The sequence below is a fragment of the Mesoplodon mirus genome (assembly GCF_964341445.2).
Source record: "Mesoplodon mirus genome assembly, chromosome: 12".
In the NCBI taxonomy this organism is placed as follows: Eukaryota; Metazoa; Chordata; class Mammalia; order Artiodactyla; family Ziphiidae; genus Mesoplodon; species Mesoplodon mirus.
Genome location: NC_138988.1, coordinates 40,797,619 through 40,820,796, shown reverse-complemented (window position 1 = coordinate 40,820,796; position 23,178 = coordinate 40,797,619). Strand labels below are relative to the sequence as shown.

The following is a 23,178-nucleotide window of genomic DNA, read 5'->3' as shown; positions in this document are numbered from 1 at the left end:
GAAGCCACAGCAATGAGAAGCCCGCACACCATGATGAAGAGTAGCCCCCGCTCACTGCAACTAGAGAAAGCCTGTGCACAGCAACAAAGACCCAATGCAGCCAAAAATAAATAAATAAATATATATTTTAAAAGAGGGCTTCTCTGGTGGCGCAGTGGTTGAGAGTCCACCTGCCGATGCAGGGGACACGGGTTCATGCCCCGGTCCGGGAAGATCCCACATGCTGCGGAGCGGCTGGGCCCGTGAGCCATGGCCACTGAGCCTGCGCGTCTGGAGCCTGTGCTCCGCGATGGGAGAGGCCCGCGTACCGGAAAAAAAAAAAAAACAAAAAAATGAATTGGACATCTGCCAACACCCTCTCAGGAAAGTGGCGGTCCAGCCCTCCTCAAGAACAGAGAAACACCTGATTAGTAGTTGTAAAACTATTTACTGCGACTATAAAAATCACCTTTTCTGAGTGAAGACCTCTATAAAATTAAAATGACTCTAGTTCTTGAGAATACTAAGAAAACATTTAAATAAAATTTATTGTCCTCAGCTCTCTCCTGCTTCCAAAAGGTTCCATTACGAACTTTTCTGTGTGGGCACAGACACACTCACCTGTGGCTGGAGGAAGGCCATCAGCCTCCCTCTTGGGCCTATAGCCCACCAGCATTACCCTCGATGCCTTGGTCAGTCTGGGGCTGCCCTTATTAGGAAGACCAGAGCAGCCTGCCCCTCAGTTGTCCCAGGCTTGCCTCTGGCAGCTGCTCACAGTAACAGGTCAGGCGAGGTTCTGCCCATGAGCTCCCTGATAAGAGGTCTGCCAGCTTGTGCTATAAAAACAATGCATCTTTCCCTGTGTGGCTGCTGTCTCCTCCTCCTTGGCCCACTCCAGCATGGGCCCTGGGGGGTCTGCCTTGTAGACAACCAGCATGACTGTCATCCTTTAATGCCCTCACTCTGTCTGGCACAGTCAAGCCCCTGAGGTGCTGCATCTCAGTTCATCCCAGCTCGGTTTCCCTCCCCACCACACCGTACAGGTGAGGCCACCAGAGTACACAAGCTTGAGCATTTTCCTGAGGTCACTCAGCAAGGAGATAGCTGAGCTGAGATTCGATCCAGGGCAGCCTAGCTCCAGGGTCCACACTTGTGCCCCCAGTGATGGACCACCTCCTGTGTATTCAAGGCTGTTTAAGGCTGTCAGCCACTCTGTGGGTCACCCACAGCCCTGCAACCCTAAACAGGGATGCCGAGACCCTGAGGTGGGCTAAAGGGCCCTGAGGCCAGGAGTCCAGCACCACCTACCCTACACCCCCTGTACCCTCTCAGTGTGAGGTTACAAGGCTAGCACAGCACGCATCGGGGTGTGGCCAGGAGATGGAGGCCCGGGCCAGCTGGACGCGGTGGTCCTGAGGGGCTCCTTACGTCAATCTCGTCCAGCGTTCCCTCCAGGTACCTCCGCACCTGGGAGTTGATCTCGGCAATTTGAATTTCATCCATGGGGTCATAGTTAACGAGGGTACGGTTGGCCTTGGAGGAGAAAAAGGAACATATTGTTAAGCTCCAAGCACCCGAGCCCAAGTGGGGTGGCAGGGACCATTCTGAGAACCAAAGTGGGGAAGTTGGGCACAGACCCTGGCCGCCCAAGCCAGCTCCATTCCCTTCATCACCACGTCCTGGCAAGGAGGGCCTGACTCACAGGCCAGGTGTTCATGTCAGCAAGGGACAACCAGGTAGGGCGGGGAAGGAAAGGGTGCCCAACAGGGGGCCTGCTACTCCAAACAAGGGGGTTCTGCTGACTGAGTCTCAGCAGACTCTGTAGGATGAGGGCCACAGGATGGAGGGGGCAGCCTCTGCCTTGAGGCTCCTCTGAACCATGAGCATTAGCTCAGACAGGCTACTGGAGGACTCCTGCCCCCACCCCCTACCTTCATGGCTCCCTGCTGCTGTTCCCACCCGACCATCCAGCCTTGGTCAGGGGCCACCTCTCCTGACCTTGACCCATCATGCTGTCTGCCCCTGTACCCCTGCCAGGCCTCTGGCCCCTGCCCCTCATCCCCCCTGCCTACTGCCTGACCATCTGACACCCCTGTCCACATCTTCTTGTTTGTCCAGTGTCCCTGCCTACCAGATATTCCTGGTCCCCCAGCACTTCTGCCCCACCCCCGAGTCTCTCTACTCGGCCCCTGACCCATATGGCCCCCTGTCCACCCAGTCCCTCTGCCCACCCAACCAGCTTTGCTCATCCAGCATCCCTGCCCTGACCCTTTGCCCCCTCCCAACCTAGCCCTTCTGCCCACCTGGTACCCTGACCCTAGTCCCTCTAGCATTCTGGCAACCACGCCCCACCACCACCTCTAGCCCCTTACCAGGCTGTCATGGATGGCTAGTTCCTGCTTGAGCAGTGCCAGCTCCTTCTCCAGGTTCTTGACCATTCGCTGCCAGGGAAACATATTGTGGGGTCGGGGGGTGAGGGGGAAAGCAGGGAGGACAGTCAGAGAAGCCACCCTGCCTCTTCCATATTAAGCCTATAATTCCCCACCCGTGCCTGGACATCCTGGCTCTTCCGGGTAATCCATGGGGTGTGATCTCAGCATCTGGATGATTCCCTCCCCACTGGTGACTTTTCCCCAACTGGGTGACTTTAGGGTTTGAGGGGGTCTCAGCAGTCCTCTGGCCTCTGCCTCTTACTGCAGAGGAGACTGAGAACAGAGTGAGCACAGGCACCCCTAGGGCCACCTCAAACCCTGACTCCCAGGAGCTCCAGGATACTCCAGTCCAACAGGGTAATGGCCCTCTCAGTGCAGCCCATGCCTCCAGGATGCATTGACCCTCATCCTTCCCAACCACTACGCAAAGCATTACCATTCCCCACTGATAATCAGGTATGCCACCTCCAATTTATTGCTGCTACAAAAAATGCTGCAAAACATCTTTGCACTTACATCTTTGTGTACGAGAACACAGTGATGTATGAGCTCTATGTGATCTGCCCCATTACTTCTTTCCTACTCTTTTCTCCCTGCTCACTCCATTCCCACCAAATGGGCACATTCCTGCCTCTGCATTGTCTGTCCCCTCTGCCTGGGACACTGTTCTCCCAGGTATTTCCATGGCTCACCTCCCTCAAGTCTTTGTTCAAAAGCTTCTAAATTAGGCGCATCTCTATCACCCCATGTAAAACTGCAATCCCCTCCCCACCCTCACACCACTCTTTTAAAAAATCTTGCTCTACTTTTCTTTCATAGAACATACCCTAGAGCAGTCTTGTCTAATAGAACTTGCTGTAATGATGAAAATGTTCTGTGTTTGTGCTGCAAGCCACATAAAGCTATTGAACACTTAAAATGTGACTGGTGGGACCAAGTAAGTGAATTTTTAATTTTATTTAATTTTAGTGATTTCAGGGGACTTCCCTGGTGGTCCAGTGGTTAAGACTCCGCACTTCCACTGCAGTGGGCACGAGTTCGATCCCCGGTTGGGGAATTAGGATCCCGCATGCCGTGTAGCACAGCCGAAAAAAAAATTTTTTTTTACTGATTTCAGTAGCCACATGTGAGTAGTGGCTACTGTATTGGACAGTGAAGCTCTACAACTTAACTATTTTGGTTTTAAGAAAAATTATATATATTTAATATTTAAGGTGTACAACATGATGTGGTGTTTGTTTGTTTGTTTGTTTTGCAGTACGCGGGCCCCTCACTGTTGTGGCCTCTCCCATTGCAGAGCACAGGCTCCGGACGCGCAGGCTCAGCGGCCATGGCTTACGGGCCCAGCCGCTCCGCGGCATGTGGGATTTTCCCGGACCAGGGCATGAACCCGTGTACCCTGCGTCGGCAGGCGGACTCTCAACCACTTCGCCACCATGGAAGCCCTACAACATGATGTTTTGATATACATGTACACAGTGAAATGATTACTACAGTCAAGCTATTAACATATCCACTAGTTACCATTTTTTGTGTGTGTGGTATGAGCATCTGAGATCTGCTTTCCTAGCAAATTTTCAGTATACAATACACTACTATTAATTATAGTCACCATGCTATATATTAGGTCCCCAGAACTAATTCATCTTAGAACTAAAAATATGTACACTTTGACCAACATCTCCCCATTTCTCAGCCTGCCCCCACCCCACTCTTGGTAATCACTGCTCTATGTCTGCTTCTATGAATTTGACTTTGTTAGGTTCCACATATAAATGAGCTCATGCAGTATTTTTCTTTCTGTGTCTGGCTTATTTCACTTAGCATAATGTCCTCTAGGTTCATCCATGTTGTCGTAAATAGCAAATCTAGAAATGACTGATTTCTTATGTTTATTATATCTATCTCTCCCACCCCCAGCAGACTGTCAGCTCTTCAAAGACAGAGATTTGTGTTTCTGTTGGTACACTGATACATCCCAAGTGCTTCAAAAAGTGCCTGGCACATAGTAAGTACTCCAGAAATTTTAGCTGAATGAATAAATGATACATTTCTAGAAGCAGAATTGCTAAGTCATTTTACATTTGATAGATACTGTCCTAGTGTTTTTCATATAAGCAGCACAAGGGACTTCATGCTGAGAACCTTCACTGTGAACAACAGGGCTTCCTTTAGTTGTCAAAAAATGGCCACTGGAGGGAGCCCCTGACAGCTGGTTCTCAGGACTGGTGACCAAAGCTGTGACCAGTCTGTAGCAAGGGGTCCTGGTGTCCTGGTGGCTCAGTGGCAAATCAGGGCACAAAGCCTGAACTCAAGACACATGACCAGGGTCCAGATTCTGACTCTGCCCCTCTGGGCATCCTCAAGACGGTCCTTCAGGTGGACTCCCTGTGAGGTGAATGGGAGAGCACTGGTGGCCGGCCCCTACTCATCTCCATCCCTTCATCTCAGCTGAGGGATCTCAGCTCTAGAAAGTGCACTATTCCCAGCTAGGAAAAGTCTGGCTGAGCTGCTGGGGACCTCCAGCTGGATGACTCTGTCCAGTGTGGCATGAGGAGCCAGGTTAGACCTCTGGGCCAATCAGGTGATGGTGGAAATGAGCCATCTGCTCCCATGGGTCACCAGCCTCTATGCTGCACCCTGACAGTATGGAAGCCATTTCTCCTACTACCTGGCAGGCTTAGTGGCCTCTAACTTGCCCTCTTCTACTGACTGGAAAGAAGCTGCTTGGAAATAGGGCTGAAGCAGAAGACCACACAGAATAGGGTCTGGCAGCACCTCCTGGCTGACCAACTCCCTTATAAGAAACAGGGGCATTTTCTGGATGGAAAAAAAATGCCTCAGAGACAGTACAGACCCATGTAAGATCCTTGATGGTTAGGTGTTTCCATCATAAATGTAATGAGGATAATTCAGAGAGTTCTGCTTAAGTCCACGCCAGGTTGTGAGCAGCTATCAGCCTAAGAAGTTTCCTTATTTTGACCCCACGGCAGCGTGCAGGTGTGCTTCCTCTTGGCAGAGTAGGGTACCCCAAGTCTCTCTGCTGTCTGTTTATGCCCGTGGCTCACAACCCTTACACCACCTCACAGAATCACAGAATGACACAGTGGGAGGGTTGCTGGAAGTCATCAGTCCAACCTCCTAGTTCACAGATGAATATCCTGAGGCTCAGAGCCTGAGCAACTCACCACAGAGAGCTGGTAGCAGAGGTGGATCAGGAACTCAGTCTACCACCTTCCAGCCAGCCCCACCAACCAAGGAAACTCTACAGAAGCTATTCCACCCCCTTGAAAACAGGTGTCAGTACTGAAAATGGTGCTGGAAACAACCTGGGAATACTGGCTACAGTCTAGGAAAGGCAACAACCAAAATAATTTTCCAGGTCTCTCTCGAGAACTCATACATATAAAGGAAAATGCTTATCATAAAGATTATAAACACATTTGCATTTGGTGACATGGCAACTTGGCTGTCCAGGAACAACAGTGCAGATTTCAGAACAGGAATTACATTAAAATGAAAGTCCTCACTGCCAGGTGCAACGCCCACTCAGCCAGGTTCACAGGTGGTAATGTGGTAGTCCTAAGCTAAGAGAGCACCAAATAAGAAAATAAGAAAAATAAATAAGAAAAGCTCCAAGCTACAGAAAAGCATAGAAAATAATGCCATGAAACCTTGGGAAGACCACCTTAAAATCTGACTTTAACAGCGTGCCACCATATTGGCTTCCGGTGTTTTTGTTTTTTTAAGAAATAAAACATTTCAGATAAATGTGAAGCCCCTGGCTACCCCACTCCAAATTCATTGCCCACCCTGACATCCAGAAGGAACCTCTGCTCAGTTTGGTCTTTTCACTCCCATACATTTTTTCTTTGTACACACATCTATTCACTAATGATGATCAGCATTGCTTTGTATGTTCTTATACTCGGTATAAACGAGAGATGCCACCATTCAATCCCCAGGTTGTTTTCTCACTAGAGATTATCCATGCTTGCAGCTCACTGACTCTCTCCCTCTGCAACCTACTTAGCTACTTTTCTGTTAAAGGCTATTAATCACGTTCCTAACTTCTCACCATTACAACAAGCAGTGCAGCACCAGCTTCTATAGGTCTCTTTATGTGCATATGTGAGAATGCTGCTAGACTATATACCTAGAAGTGATACTGCTGGTCTGCAGAAGTGACTATAGTGCTAGCTAACATTTCCTGAGCATTTACTCCATGACAGCACTGTGCTAAAAGATCCCTACCCGTTATCTTGTTCTTCACATCTCTTTGAGAGTGAACTCTGTTACTCCTGCCTGAGAAAGAATAAGTATCTCGCTGAGGTTATACAGCTGACGAAGGAAAGAGCAGGCTGCTGAACCAGGATAGCCCAACGCAGGGGCCAGCGCTCTTAACTACTGTGCCCCTCATTCTCCAAGTGTGGCCCCAGAACAGCAGCAGCACTGGGGACACTCATGAGAAATTTGAATCCTCAGCCCCCACCCCAGACCGATGGAATCAGGAACTCTGGGAACGGGTGCAGTGACCTGTGGTTCAATGAGCCCGCAGGGTGATTCTGACACCCATTCAAGTTTGAGAACCACTGCTCTAAGCTCTACTTCCTCCTCAACCTCCAAACCATGGGTTAGATCCACAGAGCCCCCGGACTGTTATTTTCCTTCAGGATTTAGAATCTAGAAAGTTTAGCTGGTTTGTCATGGGTTTAGGGCATGTATATGCTCCTGTCTCCAGTAACTACGATTGCATAAGCATCTTAAAGGAAAACCAAATTATTGGTAAATGTGTTTTTACTTTACTAGATGTTGCCAAAATGCTCTCCAAAGTGGTTGTCAATTACACTTTGACCAGAAATAAATAAGCATTGCTGTTTCTGCACATACTCACCATTGTTTCTACATTGTCAGGAAATTTCTAATTTTTGCTAGTCTGAGGGTGGAATTCCACTAAGGTTTTAACTTGCATTTCCCTGGCTAATGGTGAGGCTGATCATTCTTCTGATTGGTCAGCTGTTTGCTGAGAGGCATCGCTCAGGCTGGGAAGAAAGAGGCTCTGTAGTGACCTAACCAGATGAGTCTGAGAGATGGTCCACACTGATTTAACTCAGAAACAATTAGCTCTAAGGACTCTCATGCAGAAGCCCAGGGGCACTCAGAGGACTTGAAGCCCCACATATGAATTGGGTGGGGGCCTGACCTAGCCCTTTCACCTTTGTGGCAGCCCCCAAGGGACTCTAAACACTGGCCTATCCCAGAGCAGAAAGGGACTGACCCAGGATCACATGCGTATCTTTGGTCAAGGCAGGAAGGGAAGCCAGGCTCTTGTGACCCAGCCTGCAAACCCATACACCTTCCCCACAGCGAGATACCTGCCTACAAGCCCCTTAGTACCTCAGCGTCATACTTTTCGTTGATGGCAGGCTCAGTGGTGACCAGCTTCATCCTGCTGGCAAACCGCAGTGAAGACAGCTGAAAAACACATCAGACAGACCTCTATGTTCTTGGTCAATTACTTGTGAGTAGAGATATGTGCAAAACAGGTTAAAGGATTCCACTAGAAAACAAGTCTCCCTGCAGAGAGGAATGCTCCATGGGCCCATGGAGTGACATCTGGGGGTCCTGCCTGAGTCCCTCTGGGGGCACAGCCAGCCAGGGGTAATTATGGCTGGGGGGCCCATGAGGTGGCCACAGAAGCGGGCACTTGGGAAACAGCCCCACTGTGTTGATGTTCCATGAGGAGTGGAGGGCTGCTCCCTGGCGGTGAGGAGCAGCCAGTGGCACATGAGCTGCCAGTGAGCCCTGACATCCCAGCCTCATACTGTGCTGGGCTGACTTGGAGCCTTGAAACAGGGAAGCCGACTTGGAGGGGGGATGGGTAACCCAGAAGTAGCCTGAGGAAGGCCTGAAAGGGCTCTTCCATTGGACAGTCTTGCCTAGTAGTTAAGAGCTCTGCCACCAACCAACTGACTGCACAACCTCAGACAGGTCTTGTAACTTCTCTGTAAAGTTGGGAAGACCTGCCTCACAGGGTCACTGGGAGACTTAGTGCTGAGGTGTGTAATGTGCTCTGGACAGAACTGGCCCACAGAGAGCCCTCAGGAAGAGACCCCTGTCATTTTAGTTGGAGTTGCTTCTGTGAGGGTGAAATCAGACTCTCCTGCTGTAAGCACAGCAGCAAGTGTGGCCACGACTCCCTCATACACGCATGCATGTTCACTGCATAAAACAACACGAATCATGACAGGAACAGTTTTAAAGTTTTAAAGCATTTGGAGAAGAGAATCATGAGCTTCTGCACCCCCAATATGCCTTTGTCCCAACCCCCGAAACTCTTCCAGCAGCTCCTTAGGTCTCCTGTGGGCTCAGTCCTAATCAGAGATCCCAGGTGGTGTGGGCACAAGCCTCAGGGGAAAGCAGGTACCAGGAGAGCTGCTTCCTATGTGACCATCTCAGGGGTGGGGATAAGGGGAGAAAGGGTCTTCCACGATCTTGGAGGACGTATTTCTTAACCAGGCAGCCAGGAGGCCCAATATTCATATGACTCCTCTTGGGGTTCACTCATGCTTTGTTATGCTGTGAGACCAGTAGGTGCCTGAAGCCTTCCTCTGGGGATGCTGTCTGCACGTCAGCTGGAGCTCCCCTCCCTGGCCTCCCAAGTTCCAGGGCACTGGGTATGTGGCGGGAGAACTCCCCCTGGAAGCTGGGATGGTCCTTAATGCACCAAGTTGGGAGGCCCTGTAGGAACATCTTGCCCTGCAATGTCCCTGGAAATGACCTGTTTCACCTAGTGGATTCTCCAGATGACTGAAGCTTGCCCCAAACATCCACATTTGACCAAAATGTCTAGGGAGAGATTTACAAACCTATCTTATTTAGGATGGGTAGGGAGGAGAGGCGGGGAGCTCCAGCCTGGGTGCCTAGCTATGTGGACTCACCTGTGTCACTGGCTCACTTCGTATTCCTGCCTCTGGTTCTCATAAGCTTCTCACCTCCCCAGATCACCTGTTTACTGCTGCTGGATTAATCTCCCTGAGTCACAACTCTGGCCACAGCCCTCTCCTACTAAAACCCTGTGACAGCCCCAGCCACCTGCAGCAGAATAGCCAAGGCCTCAGCATGGCCGCCAGGGCCCATCCAGCCGCTGCACCTTCTTCTTCTTCCTCTCCTTCCTGAGCTCCTCGCTGCAGTGGCAAAATACTCCTGGCATGGGCCAGAAAACACAGTCCTTGCCCCACAAAGCTGGCTCTCAGCCTTCTCTTCTCACATAGGCCCCCACACTGAGCTTGCCACCTGCCTTGCCTCTTCCTTGACATGGCTTCTGCCCCTTGGTGCTTGGTATTTGGATCCTGGCTGGGCCCCCTTCAGCAATTTTGGCTCAGACTCATCCCTGGATCCCTCCACCCTTGACCGTGTCTATAGCTACTGTGTCAGTTTACCCAGCCCTGGCATGCATGAGGAGGGATTCCATCCCGGTTGCACTGGCTGTCTTTACATACCGTCTCTTCTAACTGGGCGGCTTCTCCATAGATGTTTGTCACAAGGACCATATTGCAATTTCCCCCTGCAGAAAGCAGGACACAGAAGGGACATGAACCATGTGGGTTTTCTGCCAAGAGATTCCTTTGAGGCTGGTGGGTGGTGGGGGCGGGAGGGCTCTGAACATTTGTGTCCCTTCAAAATTCATATATTGAAGTCCTAACCCTCAATGTGATGGTATTTGGAGGTGGCACCTGCAGGAAGTAATTAAGTACAAGAGGTCATGAAGGTGGAGCCCCATGATGGGATTAGTGCCCTTGTAAGAAAAGAAAAAGAGACCAGAGCCCTGTCTCCCTTTCTGACCTCTTTCTTTTCTTTCTCTCTCTCTCTCTCTTTGCCATGTGAAGACACAATGAGAAAGTGGCCATCTACAGGCCAGGAAGAGAGTTTTCACCAGGAGCCATTCCTGCCAGATCTTGACCTGGGACTTCCAGGTTCCAGGACTGTGAGAAATAGGTGTCTGTTGTTTAAGCCACCCAGTCCGTGATATTTTGTTCTAGCAGCCTGAGCTGAGACAGGGTCAGAGAGGACACACGCAAGCATGCATGAGGCTGGGAGGCAAGGGGAAGAAGAAGAAAAGCAGGAGAGGCTGTCAAATGTACCTAAAAGAGGAGCTGGGGGAAAAGCAGAGGAGAGAAGGCCTGGGGTAGGGCAGAGGCCTCTAGGCCAGGGCTTTGCTTATGGGGGTTGGGGAGAGCACTCAGTTAATAATCACACACCAACCACTGTGCCATTGGGCCCAATGCGAAAGCATGGGAACACAAGGATGACAAGACACAGCCCCAGCTCCTCAGTCAGGGAAGGGAGGATGTCACAGGAGAAGCCCTCCACCTTGGTCTTCAAGGTGATGAAGGATTCTGCCAGCTGGTTCAGGGATGAGGGGAAATGAGAAGGTACTTCCGGTAGAGGCAAAAGCTTAAGCAAAGGTTCTGAGGAGTGAAGAGAATGGCATGGGGGACATGAGAGGGCACTGTGCTTGATTCTGCCTTTCCAGGTGTGCCTGAGGTCACTGTGAAAAGGCTGCAGGTAAGTCCATGCCACCAGGAGGGAGCAAATCCATTATCACCAGTAACAGACATGCCAGGCCTGTCCGTCCCCTGCTGTGCACCAACCACACCCTCACCTAAGGAATCCTTCAGGGCGTGGGTGAGCTTGCACTGCCGGAAGGGGATGTGGTCTCGCTTCTGGTCCCCGAGGGCAATGATGGCCTGCTCCAGGAATGACAGCGACTTGTTGATGTAGGTGGCTTCCTTCAGGACTCGGCCCTCAGACTATAAACCAAAGGTCAGTTCCTCATCAGACCAAGTGGAGAGGCTGCCCCACAAAGAACACTGCAGGTCTGTGGCCAGGCCAGAGCCTCCTTCCCAGAACCAGGTCTTCTCTCCCTGTCATGGGATTGTATTGTATCCATCTTGGGCTAATGGGAACACTCACAGGAACACTCGTGCAAATATTCTTATGAATGAATGCTCATGTGAATATGAATACTTATGTGAATATGTATATGAATACTCTCAAGAGTCACACTATTATGAATACACATGGGAATATTTGTGCAGATACTTGAGCAAATAATCCTGGGAATATACATTCATTCAATACACAAATACAAACATTCATAAGAACGCACATAGGAATGCTCATCTGAATGCTCTTGTGAATACTTATGTTAATACGCTCACATGAATATTTATGCGAGATGAAAAATTCATGCAAATATTCATTGTGTGAACACTCACACTGATAAATAGAGAAACGCTAATACGAGCATGGAGCATTGACTGAGCACTGACTGAGTGCCAGGTACTTTGCTAAGAATTTAGGAGCCATTATCTCATTTAATGTTTACAAAAATCCTGCCAGGTAGGAACTGCCTCTCTGTTTCACCTCTGCTAGTTCTGTCCCTCCAGCTCCACTGCTCCTAGCTCGGGACGGTGCTCACGAATGCCCTATGAGGGACGGCCCAGGTGCACAGAAACTAAGCCGGAAACAGAGCTGTGGCTTCTTGAGGAAGAACTTCCTGCTCCCCCACTTACCGCAGACTTCCCCAGCCTCTCGGAGCCTGCTAGATCCACCAAGTTAATTTTGGAAGTGATGTACTTTTCGTCTGATAAGGTCCGTGAATGGGCCTACGAAACACCCAAAAAGAGGTTAAACTGTCACAGGGAGAAGGTTCTTATTGAGCAGGCCCCATGGGAATCGACCACCCCTCTCGGCTCTTCAGAGAGCTTGCACTTACCTCCATGTAGATTGTGAAAATGCAGTGTGACCTAGATGAGTTCTTGTTCATTGTGTGGGAGGCTATAATCCTGTTGGTCTCTCCCTGAAGAGGACGGAAAACACAGACATTTTGAAATATTAAAATAACATGGCATTTGGATAATTTTTCAATTATGCAGAAATGATATTTATATCACTGCAATCAGCCAGGCCTTCCAGGGAAATCTCACTTATAAACTAGTAGAATAGAAGACAAATTGGAGTCCAGACCTATACTTTCACTCACTGCTAGAGATGTGTGAATTTGTATGATAGTTTTCTTTCCTTCTTTTTTTTTTGGCCACGCCATGCAGCTTGCGGGATCTTAGTTCCCCGACCAGGGACTGAACCTGTGCCCTTGTGAGTGAAAGCTCCAAGTCCTCACCACTGGACCACCAGGGAATTCCCTGTATAATATCTTTCTGAAAAGCAAAGCAGCAATAAGAATTAAGAGCCTTAAAATTGTTCATGAATATTGAATCATAACCAACGTATATATCCAACAATTAGGGAATGGTCTAGTTGTACAATGAAATGTTATGCAGCCAGGAGAATGCTGACAAATAGTTTGTTTTTTTAAAAAATACATTTATTTATTTATTTTCAGCTGTGTCGGGTCTTCGTTGCTGCAGGCGGGCTTTCTCTAGTTGCAGCAAGCGGGGGCTACTCTTTGTTGCAGCGCGCGGGCTTCTCACTGCAGTGGCTTCTCTTGTTGTGGAGCACGGGCTCTATGTGCACGGGCTTCAGTAGTTGTGGCTCAAGGGCTCTAGAGTGCAGGCTCAGTAGTGTGGCACACGGGCTTAGTTGTTCCACGGAATGTGGGATCTTCCAGGACCAGGGCTCGAACCCATGTCCCCTGCATTGGCAGGCAGATTCTTAACCACTGAGCTACCTGGGAAGTCCCGACAAATAGATTTTAATAACAGAAAAATGCAGAATCCAAAATCATAGCAAACTGACTTCCACAGCACAATAAAAGGACTATACACCACAACCATATCCTTGCATACCCCGGGATGCAAGGATGGTTTGACATACACAAATCAATCAATGTAATACACTTCATTAACAAAATGAAGGACAAAATCATATGATGGTACAATCTAAGGAATGCAAAAGCATTCACAGAAGAAAGAATAGACAGATGGTGCTACCAAGATGTTAATAATGGTCACTTCTGGGTTGGAGTTTATAGGTGAATTTTTATATATGAGGGCTTGTGCTTTCATTTTTTTTTTTTTTACAGTGAACATGTATTACTTTTATTTATTTATTTATTTATTTATTTATTTTTATTATTATTTTTTTTTTGCTGTACGCGGGCCTCTCACTGCTGTGGCCTCTCCCGTTGCGGAGCACAGGCTCCGGATGCACAGGCTCCGCGGCCATGGCTCGCGGGCACAGCCGCTCCGCGGCATGTGGGATCTTCCAGGATCGGGGCACGAACCCGTGTCCCCTGCATCGGCAGGCGGACTCTCAACCACTGTGCCATCAGGGAAGCCCCTTACTTTTTAAAAGTTAGGAAAAGTCAATGATTTGTTTCTTTAAAGGGACAGCAGGCCCTTGCCTCTAAGTCAAAGGATTGGGCACTATGACCAGAATACACTTAAAAGGAAATGTGGTGGAAATGGCTGTTCTTAGAGAAAGAGATCCTTGCAGGAGGGACTCCGTCTCCTTAAAGGCCCCTTAGAGGTGCTATGAACAAGCCTCAAATCAGTGATGCCACGTTCCCCTGGGGAGAGTGGAGCACCCGAAGAGGAGGGGAGGCCCTGGGCTGTGGAGGAGGCCTAGCTGGCCTCCAGGCTATACCCTCATTGCCTCATACTGTCCACCTCTCCTGCAAATTCAGTGACGTTCACCAAGAGTACAAGGGGTCACTTCACCTTTATCCTTCAGTCTCCTCTTTCTGAAGTGCCCTCTTTGCTTGTCTTCCTGCCTTCTAATTAAGCAACCTCTGAAGGCCAGAGAAGTGTCGTTTCCTCCATGAAGAGTCCTTTGCTGACTGCCCTCACCCTGGCCACATCCATCCAGGTGTCTGTCACTCCTGGAGCACAGTTCAGATTGTGCCGTGGTTGTCACGGGTTTCTTCCTCATCCTTCTCCACCCCACAGCGAGCCTCTTTAGGCCTCACATTTATCCTTCCACCATCATTGCCTAGCAAGGACATGGCCCTTGAGGAACTACTGCTGCAAACAAAATGCCTGGTTCAATTCTACATATGAGTGCTCAGGCACTGCCAATCATGCTTCTGAACAGCATCCACTGAGCACTTATTGTGTGCAAGGCTCTGTAGTCAGTGCTCAAAATGCTTGATCCCATCTGGTGCCTCTGTTATGGGAAACAATGCGGAGGCTCTTCAAAAAAATTTTTTTTAATTTATTTTATTTATTTTTGGATGCGTTGGGTCTTCGTTGCTGCGCACAGGCTTTCTCTAGTTGTGGTGAGTGGGGGCTACTCTTCGTTGCAGCGTGTGGACTTCTCATTGCGGTGGCTTCTCTTGTTGTGGAACATGGGCCCTAGGGCACGTGGGCTTCAGTAGTTGTGGCTCGCAGGCTCTAGAGCGCAGGCTTAGTAGTTGTGGCGCACAGGCTTAGTTGCTCCGTGGCATGTGGGATCTTCCCAGACCAGGGATCAAACCCGTGTCCCCTGCCTTCACAGGCGGATTCTTAACCACTGCGCCACCAGAGGAGCCCTCTTCAAAAATTTAAAAATAGAACTACCATATGATCCAGCAATCCCACTTCAGAGTATTTATAAAATAAATCACAGGGATGTAATTTACAGCATGGTGACTATTAATAATACTGTATTGCATATTTGAAAGTTTTAAAGTTGCAAAAAGAGTAGATCTTAGAAGTTCTCAGCACACAGAAAAAATGTGTAACTATATACGGTGACGGATGTTAACTAGAGTTATTATCGTGATCATTTGGCAATATATACAAATATTGAATTATTATGTTGTACACCTGAAACTAATATAATGTTACAAGCCAGTTATACCTCAATTTAAAAAAATATCTGATCCCATCTGATTCTTATGACAATGTTTTAGGGTAGGTTTAAAAACAGTGTCTCCACTTTTATAGATTAGCAAACTGAAGCTTGAAGAGATTAATGATTTGCTCGACATTAAGGCTTCATAGATTGAAAGAAACCTGAATTTGAGCCCAAGTCCCCAATTCTAAGTTCTATACCTTTTGCACTGTATCACAGCCCAAAACATCAAGGGGGCCTTCCAGGAATACAATGGACTAAATATTCAGAAAACTTCCCACTGCAAAACACCTAAAGATGATAGAGAGAATATTTAAAAACTCCTTTTGAATGCATGGCTGAGACTGCAAGAAAGTAAGGCCAGTACCCAGGGCCAGACACAAAGCAGGAGCAGGAATCCAGGAACTGCAAGCCAGAACCAGTGCTCTTACTGCCCTGAGGGCACCTGCAGACGGAGGTGCTGTAAGATAGCCCTTGCTGGATTTCTTGGTGATTCTCTGAGTAATGAAATTGACATGTTATAAAGATAGAGAATATCTCCTTTTGCTCCCAGAGCCATTTGCTCTTCACATTCTGAGGGTGGTAGACCTAGAGCCACTTTTGTCTTCCCTCACCTCCCTCCACTCCCATCCCCCCACCCAAGCCATCTGTTACATTCAAAGGGTGATAAGATCTTTCTCCTTCAGAAACAAAAGCTTAACTTCCAGGTAGAGACCTTGCCCTCCTTTCCTAAGAGAGGATTTACTTACATTTCAAAATAAAAGCACATGCTCTCTCTCATCCTCCCTTTCTGTCTCTAGCTTTACCACCCGCCACCTCCGCCCCACCCCACGCTGCAATCTCTCTCTATCCTAACAGAGGGGAAGAGGAGTAAATGTACCAGCTCCTATATAAGCTCTGAGATTTGTAACTTTGGAATTCCTCTCCAATAGTACAGACACCCTCTCCCCTCTGTAGGGCTTCCCTGGTGGTGCAGTGGTTAGGAATCTGCCTGCCAATGCAGAGAACACGGGTTCGAGCCCTGGTCCAGGAAGATCCCACATGCTGCCGAGCAACTAAGCCCGTGTGCCACAACTACTGAGCCTGCGTGCCACAACTACTGAAGCCTGCGTGCCTACAACCTATTCTCCACAACAAGAGAAGCCACCGCAATGAGAAGCCTGCACACCGCAACGAAAAGTAGCCCCCGCTTGCTGCAACTGGAGAAAGCCCGCGCGCAGCAACGAAGACCCAACGCAGCCAAAAATAAATAAATTAAATAAATTTAAAAAATTTTTTTAAATCTGATTTAAAGAGGCCCTGGATTGGTAATGTTCCCTAGGCTCCTGAAAGAAAAAACTATACTCTAAAGTAATATAGTCTCAACCCAAGCCTCAAAAAAGACCCACTGATAAAGGGCCAAGGGAGTACAGCTTATAATCAAATTACAAAACATACTTGTTATGATAAGGTAACATTTTATTTTGATTCATAGAACGTTTGGAAGAAATATACAGGGAGGTCCTCTCTACCTTCTACTCAGCCTCTCCTATGATTAACATCTTGTAAAATGGTAGTACAATGTCAAAACCAAGAAATTGACATTGGTATAATCCACAGAGCTTATTCAGATTTCACCAGTTATACAACTTATTTGTGTATGTATGTCTGTATGTGTGTGCATTAACTAACTATGCAAGTTGTTATTTCTAGGAAAAACGAGAGAGAAAATATAAATATGAATGAATATATAACTTCCAAACTAGTAAAGAGGGAAACAAATATAATAAAAAATAAAAATATATAATAAAAAAATCCAATGAAAAAGAAGACAAAACAGGTAAGAAAAATAAATGGGACAAAGAACACACAGTCAAATGACAGATTTAAACCCAAGTATTTCAGAAACTACGTTAAGTGCAAATGGAATGAAATGCTTCAGTTAAAAGATAAAGACTGTCAGAGTAAATTTTTAAAAATCCTCTCATATGCTCTTTACACAAAAAGCCAAAACAAGAAATTTATACACATTCAACTAACCTAAATTTAAGAATTTTTGTTCATCAAATAACACATCAAGAGAAAAAAAAGTCACAGGAAATAGAAAACATTGTAATACACACAACTGAAAAAAGAACTAGTTTTCAGAATATATAAAGAATTTATACAAACAAGTAAGAGAGAAAAAAAAGACATCTGTAAAGAAAATAAACAAATGACATGAACAGGGAAATCCAAATGGTCAAAAAATACATAGTAAGGTCCTTAATCTCACTGGTAATCAGGGAAATATAAACCAATGAGTGGGACCACAGTGGGAAACACTACACATCAGCCAGATTGGTCAAGATTTTAGGGTCAGAATAATGGGAATTCTGATAACGTGTTGTGGGAGTATACCATTATGGAAAATAGTTGGTATCATTTAAGAAAGTTTAAGACACACACACTGTATGACTCAGCAATTACAGTTCTTGATTTTACCTAGAGAAATTCATGCTTATGTGCCCCAGATATACATACAAGAATGTTGCTAGTTCTCATTCCTAATGGCCGTGTCTGAAATACACCCAATCTAGGAAAACCCAACTGTCCATCAGAAGTAGAATGGATAACTAAATTGTAGTATATTCACACAATGTAATATGATGAAAGTGAAAAATATACAGCAACATCAGATGAATTACACATAAAAAGTAGTTAAAAGGTAAAAGAAATAAGACAGAATTCATCCTACGTGATTCCTTGTATATAAACTTCCAAAAAAGTAACTTATGCTGCTTGAGAAAACATAGGTGGGATGCTCCAGGTGGTAAAGCTATAAAGAAGACCAAGGAAATGATTACCATACAAGTCAGGAGAGTGCTTACTTCTAAGGGTATGAATAAATAATTATTCATGATTTAAAAAACTCTTGGGCTTCCCTGGTGGCGCAGTGGTTGAGAGTCCACCTGCCGATGCAGGGGACGCGGGTTTGTGTCCTGGTCCAGGGGGATCCCACATGCCGCGGAGCGGCTGGGCCCGTGAGCCATGGCCGCTGAGCCTGCACGTCTGGAGCCTGTGCTCCGCAGCGGGAGAGGCCACAGCAGTGAGAGGCCCATGTACCACAAAAAAAAAGGAACCTCTTCACAAACTTGGACCTTCTTTAAACTTAATTTAAGCCACCAAAAACCTACGGCAAACATTCTTCATGGTGAAATGTCAGAAGCAACAATAAGACGAGAATGCCTCATTGCTGCCACCTGGGAGACTCTTTCTTCTGTGTACATGCAAGGGATCCAGGTTTATATCACCCCTGAGGACACCTAAATGACATTTAAAAAAAAAGTTTTATTTGACATATATATATATATATATATATATATATATATATATTTAGGCTGTACCGCGTGGCATGTGGGATCTTAGTTCCCCAACCAGGGATTGAATCCATGCCCCTTGCATTGGGAGTGTGGAGTCTTAGCCACTGGACCACCAGGGAAGTCCCCTACATGTATTTTAAATACCATAAGGCTCACTGTTTAAAAAAAAAAAAAAAGACTCATTGTTTTAAGTATACAATTCAATGATTTTTAAAATCAGTAAAATTACAGGGTTGTGCAACCATCACCACAATTCTATTTTTAAAATGTTGTATCACTCCAAAAAGTTCTCTCAGGCCCATTTGCAGTCACTTCCTGTCCCCTCCCCCAGGCAACTACTAATCTGCTTTCTGTCTCTATAGATGGGGTTATCTGGACATTTCAAATGAATGGAATCATACAACAGGTAACTTTTTTATTTCTTTTACTTAGCATTTTTTTGAGATTCATCCAAGCTGTAGCATGTCTCAGTGCTCCATTTCTTTTTATTGCTAAACAGTTTTCCGTTGTATGGATGTACCACATTTTGTTCATCCATTCTCCATTGAGGAATATTTTGGTTATTTCCGGTCTTTGGCTATTATGAATAGTCTTAATATGAATTTGTGTACAAGTCTTTGTGTGCACATTTCATTTCTCTTGGGTAGATTTCTAGGAGTAGAAGTGCTAGGTCCTATGATAAAATTAATGTCTAACTTTTTAGGAAACTGCCAAAATGGTTGCACCATTTTACATTTCACCAGCAATGCACAGAGTTTTAATCTACATGATTTTTAAAAGAATAACATATCCCGGGGAATTTTTTTATTGATTTGTAAGAGTTTTTATATACCAAGGACATTAATTCTTATTTTTTTTCTATACCACAAATGCTTGTGATTTAATGATAACTAAAAAAAAGGACAATTTCAACTAAGTAAAGAAAAAACTTCACAAGAAAAAAGACTAGAAGGAAATAAGCCAAAATACATATTATTGTTGCCATATGTAGAAAACAGATGAGTGAATTCTTTTTTTGCTTCTGTATTTTTCATTACTATCTGAACTTGCTAAACAAGCATATATTAATTTTCATTCTGGTTATCAAAGTAAGTAAAAAACTAAGGAGGGAGGAAAAGAAAAAAAAAGTAAAGGAGGGAGGAAAGGTAAGGAGGAAGGAACCGGTAGACTTGATCATCTCACCTCAAAAAGGAGGCTGAATGCATCCTCCTCCTGACTTGTGAGGTGGACCGACAAGCCCTTAATGAAGACCCCCTGAGGACTTTCCACGATGGTCATAGGTGTGACCGAGGGTCCAACGTAAGGCAGAGTGGACAGGAGATCAAACAGGCTCTCATTATAGATTTCCAGGTAGGAAACACGAACAGTGATGGCCTGTGTGGGGCGTTCTTCGATCATCTTAAAAACCTAGATGGGAGATTGGACAGCAGTCACTGAGAGCAGAACTCCAACGGCCAGCCAGTGCTAGGGGAGTTCTTACCTTAGGAAGGAATCCTTGCCCTAGAAGAATTTACAGTCTAGTTGGTGTGATGGTCATCAGCAACAACAATTATTAGTAGTTGCAGTTTATCAGGCAGTATTTATTATCATCTTGTAGTTTTTTGAGGCCTGACTTACAGATTGGCTAATACTTGTACAGTCTCAAGAAGTAGAGGCATGATGAACAGAAGGGACTCTGGAGTGAAGATCTCTTGTTTTGTGGGGTTTCACCACATATAAGCTTCTTTCACATCCATTTTTTAATTCTACCCTCATGATGCCACTGCGACTGAAGCAGGGCAGGGGCAATACCCATCTGTGGTGGCTCAGCTACTAAGGGAAGAAGTCAAGCCAGAACTCAGCCTTCTCGACTCCTAATACCCTCCCCAGTGCTTATCAGCAGGTGACTTTGGGCTGGTCTTTTCCCCTCTCTAGACCTTAACTTTCTTATCCGTTAAATGAGGAGTTGGGTTGGATGATCCCTGAAGTCCCCGCCTTGCTCTTACAGGCTAGATTTGTGCTGTCCAATATGCTAGACACTAGCCACAGGGGGCTGCTGAGCGCTTGAAATCTGGCTTGTGCAAATGAGGAACTGGATTTTAAATTTTATTTAATTTTCACTAAAAATTTAAAACTGATCCTAAATTCAGTTATTGGTAAACTTTTAAGTATGTTTGGAACAGTTTGGGTTTATAAATCTACCTTTTCAACTGTAAATTTCATGAACTGTAAATACACAGCAGCTCTTTCTGATGAATATTTAGTGTCTTAAATAGAAATGGGCTGTAAATGTAAAATACATACCAGATTTCAAAGACTCAGTATAAAGAAAAAGAATGTAAAATATCTCAATAATTTTCATATTGATTACATGTGGAAATGCTATTTTGGCTATATTGAGTTAAATAAAATATATTATTACATATTATTTAAAAATAATTTCACTTGTTTTACTTTTTTAAATGTGGCTATTGGAAAACCTAAAATTGCATATGTGACTTACATTATATTTCTATTGGGCAGTGCTGGGCTAGACTATAAAGTCTAAGATGCTGAGATACTGAAGCATTGACAGTGGGATGTTAAGGATATTGCTTCAAGAAGTTATCGCATGGATGGTCATACACTAGAGGGACATCTACACTTCTCACAGCACAGGGCTATAAAACCTCAAGATGCTTTTTAGGGAAAAGTCCTTTGCCTCCCACCTTCAAAAAGAGGGTCCTCACAGAACGCAGGCTAGCAGACTCTGAAGGAAGGCCCATCTGTCCTGTCTTCAGTCACACTTCCCAGACCAAGGCTGACTCGGTCCTGAAAGCTCATGTCGTGCCCTGCTTCTTCCCTTTGCTCTTTCTGGGGCTGTGGTGGTGCAAGAAACCAGAGCAGGCCAGTAAGGAAGCTCTGCAAGGGTTCATACCTCCCTCATTAAAACCAGGAAGGAACAGGATTAGGACCTCTGAATCCTCAATTACAGGGTCACAGACCATCAGAGCAGCAAGAAGCCAGTCAGCACATCTGACTGCCTCTTTAACAAATGAGGAAACAGGCTCAGCATGGGCGTAGGTCAGAGCCTGGAACCTAAACTCTTGGTTTACACACACACACACACACACCCCACCTTGGGTAACCTGTCTCCCCTACAGGCTGCAACTCCTTTGAGGCTGGACCCCACTGTCTCCAGGAGCTCGCCTGGGACGGGCAGCATGTATGGTAGAAAGAGGGGACCTATGTGGCATCCCACCACGGGCCCACTCTCTACCTGTTGTAGGGCACGAGGGAGTATCCCCCGGTGCTTGTAATTCTCAGTTGCCCCCGTCATGGTGTATGTCTTGCCAGCTCCCGTCTGCCCATAACACATGATGGTGCCTGCAAACATTTCAAAACACGTCTTGGTGACATCCAGAAAAACAGCTCCAAGGATAGCTCTCCCATCCCCCAGCATGCCCAGTGCCAGCCAGAACCCTAGTGTGAAGGTGGCCATCAGGAGCAGCCAAGGACAGCAGGAATTCCTGCCATGGAGGGTGGGTGAGCAGGGAAACAGGGATATAAATGGTCAAAACACAGACAGCTGCTCCGAATCTGTGGTCCATGTAGTTCTCTACTGCTTCCTCTCCAAAGAGGGGATCTGATCCTAGGGCTTCTGAGGAGAGCAGGGAATTCCAGGGAACACTGGAATTTTCCTAGAAAGATGAGGGAGATAAGAGCATTGAACTCAGCCCTTCTTTAGCAAGATCATGAACACCCAGGCTCTCAGGGCTTGGCCTCCCTGCAGGGCAGCCCAGGCAGGAGGAAAGAAGGGCTTTCAAAATCCCCAGGAAGAGATGGGAGTCAGAAGGGCATTTTCTGTTAGTGATGGGAATTCTTTGTAGACTGCAAGTTCCCACTGGACTGAAGGGCTGCTAGTTGGTCCCAGGCCACTTTCAGAAATGGAACACCATGACCAAGCCCTGATCTGTCACATTGCCCTCTCTGGGAAGACTTTCACTTGCACCTCTCTCATGCTTTAGGTCTACCATCACCAGGCTCTGGGACACAAACCAGTCACGGGCTCCGGTTCCCATCTGCTCTTCTTCCTGGCTTGAGCAGCCTGAGCCAGACCCAACCCAAAGGCTGCTTCTGGGCATTTACAAAACAGATCTGCCCGGGCAATGCTGGGCCGTAGAAATCAGTGTTTGCCTTTGCCACGTGAAGTTCCTGGGATTGGTAGGTTTTACACAAGGGGTCTTAATTCAGCATCTGAGCTGGAGTCAGAAGCAGTGTCTATTAATCCTGCAGAAATGTGCAGGAAGGAGTCAGTTCAGCTGGGACTCAGAGCCCACGACTCTTAGCCTCCCCGGGCCTTAGCTCCTTTGTCTCTGCTTCCTCAGGGCCACATCCCCTCAGGACCAATGGAGACCATAGCTATATATCACACACAGGATACGTTACAACATTTAGGCATCTACACTCAACGGACTTTTAAGCAGAAGACCTAAAACTTGCAAACAGGGAACATTCTAGTCTGGAGCCACCAGACGGGCAAAGTCTACAGACTGTGATATATTTTTTTCTATGTATTTTTTCTTTCTTTTTTTGGTCACGCTGCGTGGCATACGGGATCTTAGTTCCCCGACCAAGGATCAAACCCGCTGTCTCTACAGTGGAAGCAC

The 23,178-nt window shown here is 46.6% G+C and overlaps 1 protein-coding gene across 3 annotated transcripts in view; it reads right to left on the bottom strand.

Moving 5' to 3' along the window:
• The window catches only part of KIF9 (kinesin family member 9), a 47,537-nt gene that overhangs the window by 17,376 nt on the left and 6,983 nt on the right, over nt 1–23,178 (bottom strand). For 2 of the 3 annotated variants that reach the window (XM_082637969.1, XM_082637970.1), the window contains exons 4-12: nt 21,789–21,895; nt 19,733–19,957; nt 12,193–12,276; nt 11,990–12,082; nt 11,077–11,224; nt 9,914–9,978; nt 7,809–7,886; nt 2,352–2,420; nt 1,408–1,512 (exon numbers count right to left, since the gene is read on the bottom strand). In XM_082637969.1, coding sequence (XP_082494095.1) covers nt 1,408–1,512; nt 2,352–2,420; nt 7,809–7,886; nt 9,914–9,978; nt 11,077–11,224; nt 11,990–12,082; nt 12,193–12,276; nt 19,733–19,957; nt 21,789–21,895 — 974 coding nt within the window. The remainder of the gene's footprint in view (nt 1–1,407; nt 1,513–2,351; nt 2,421–7,808; nt 7,887–9,913; nt 9,979–11,076; nt 11,225–11,989; nt 12,083–12,192; nt 12,277–19,732; nt 19,958–21,788; nt 21,896–23,178) is intronic. The other variant, XM_082637971.1, reaches the window with a different exon arrangement.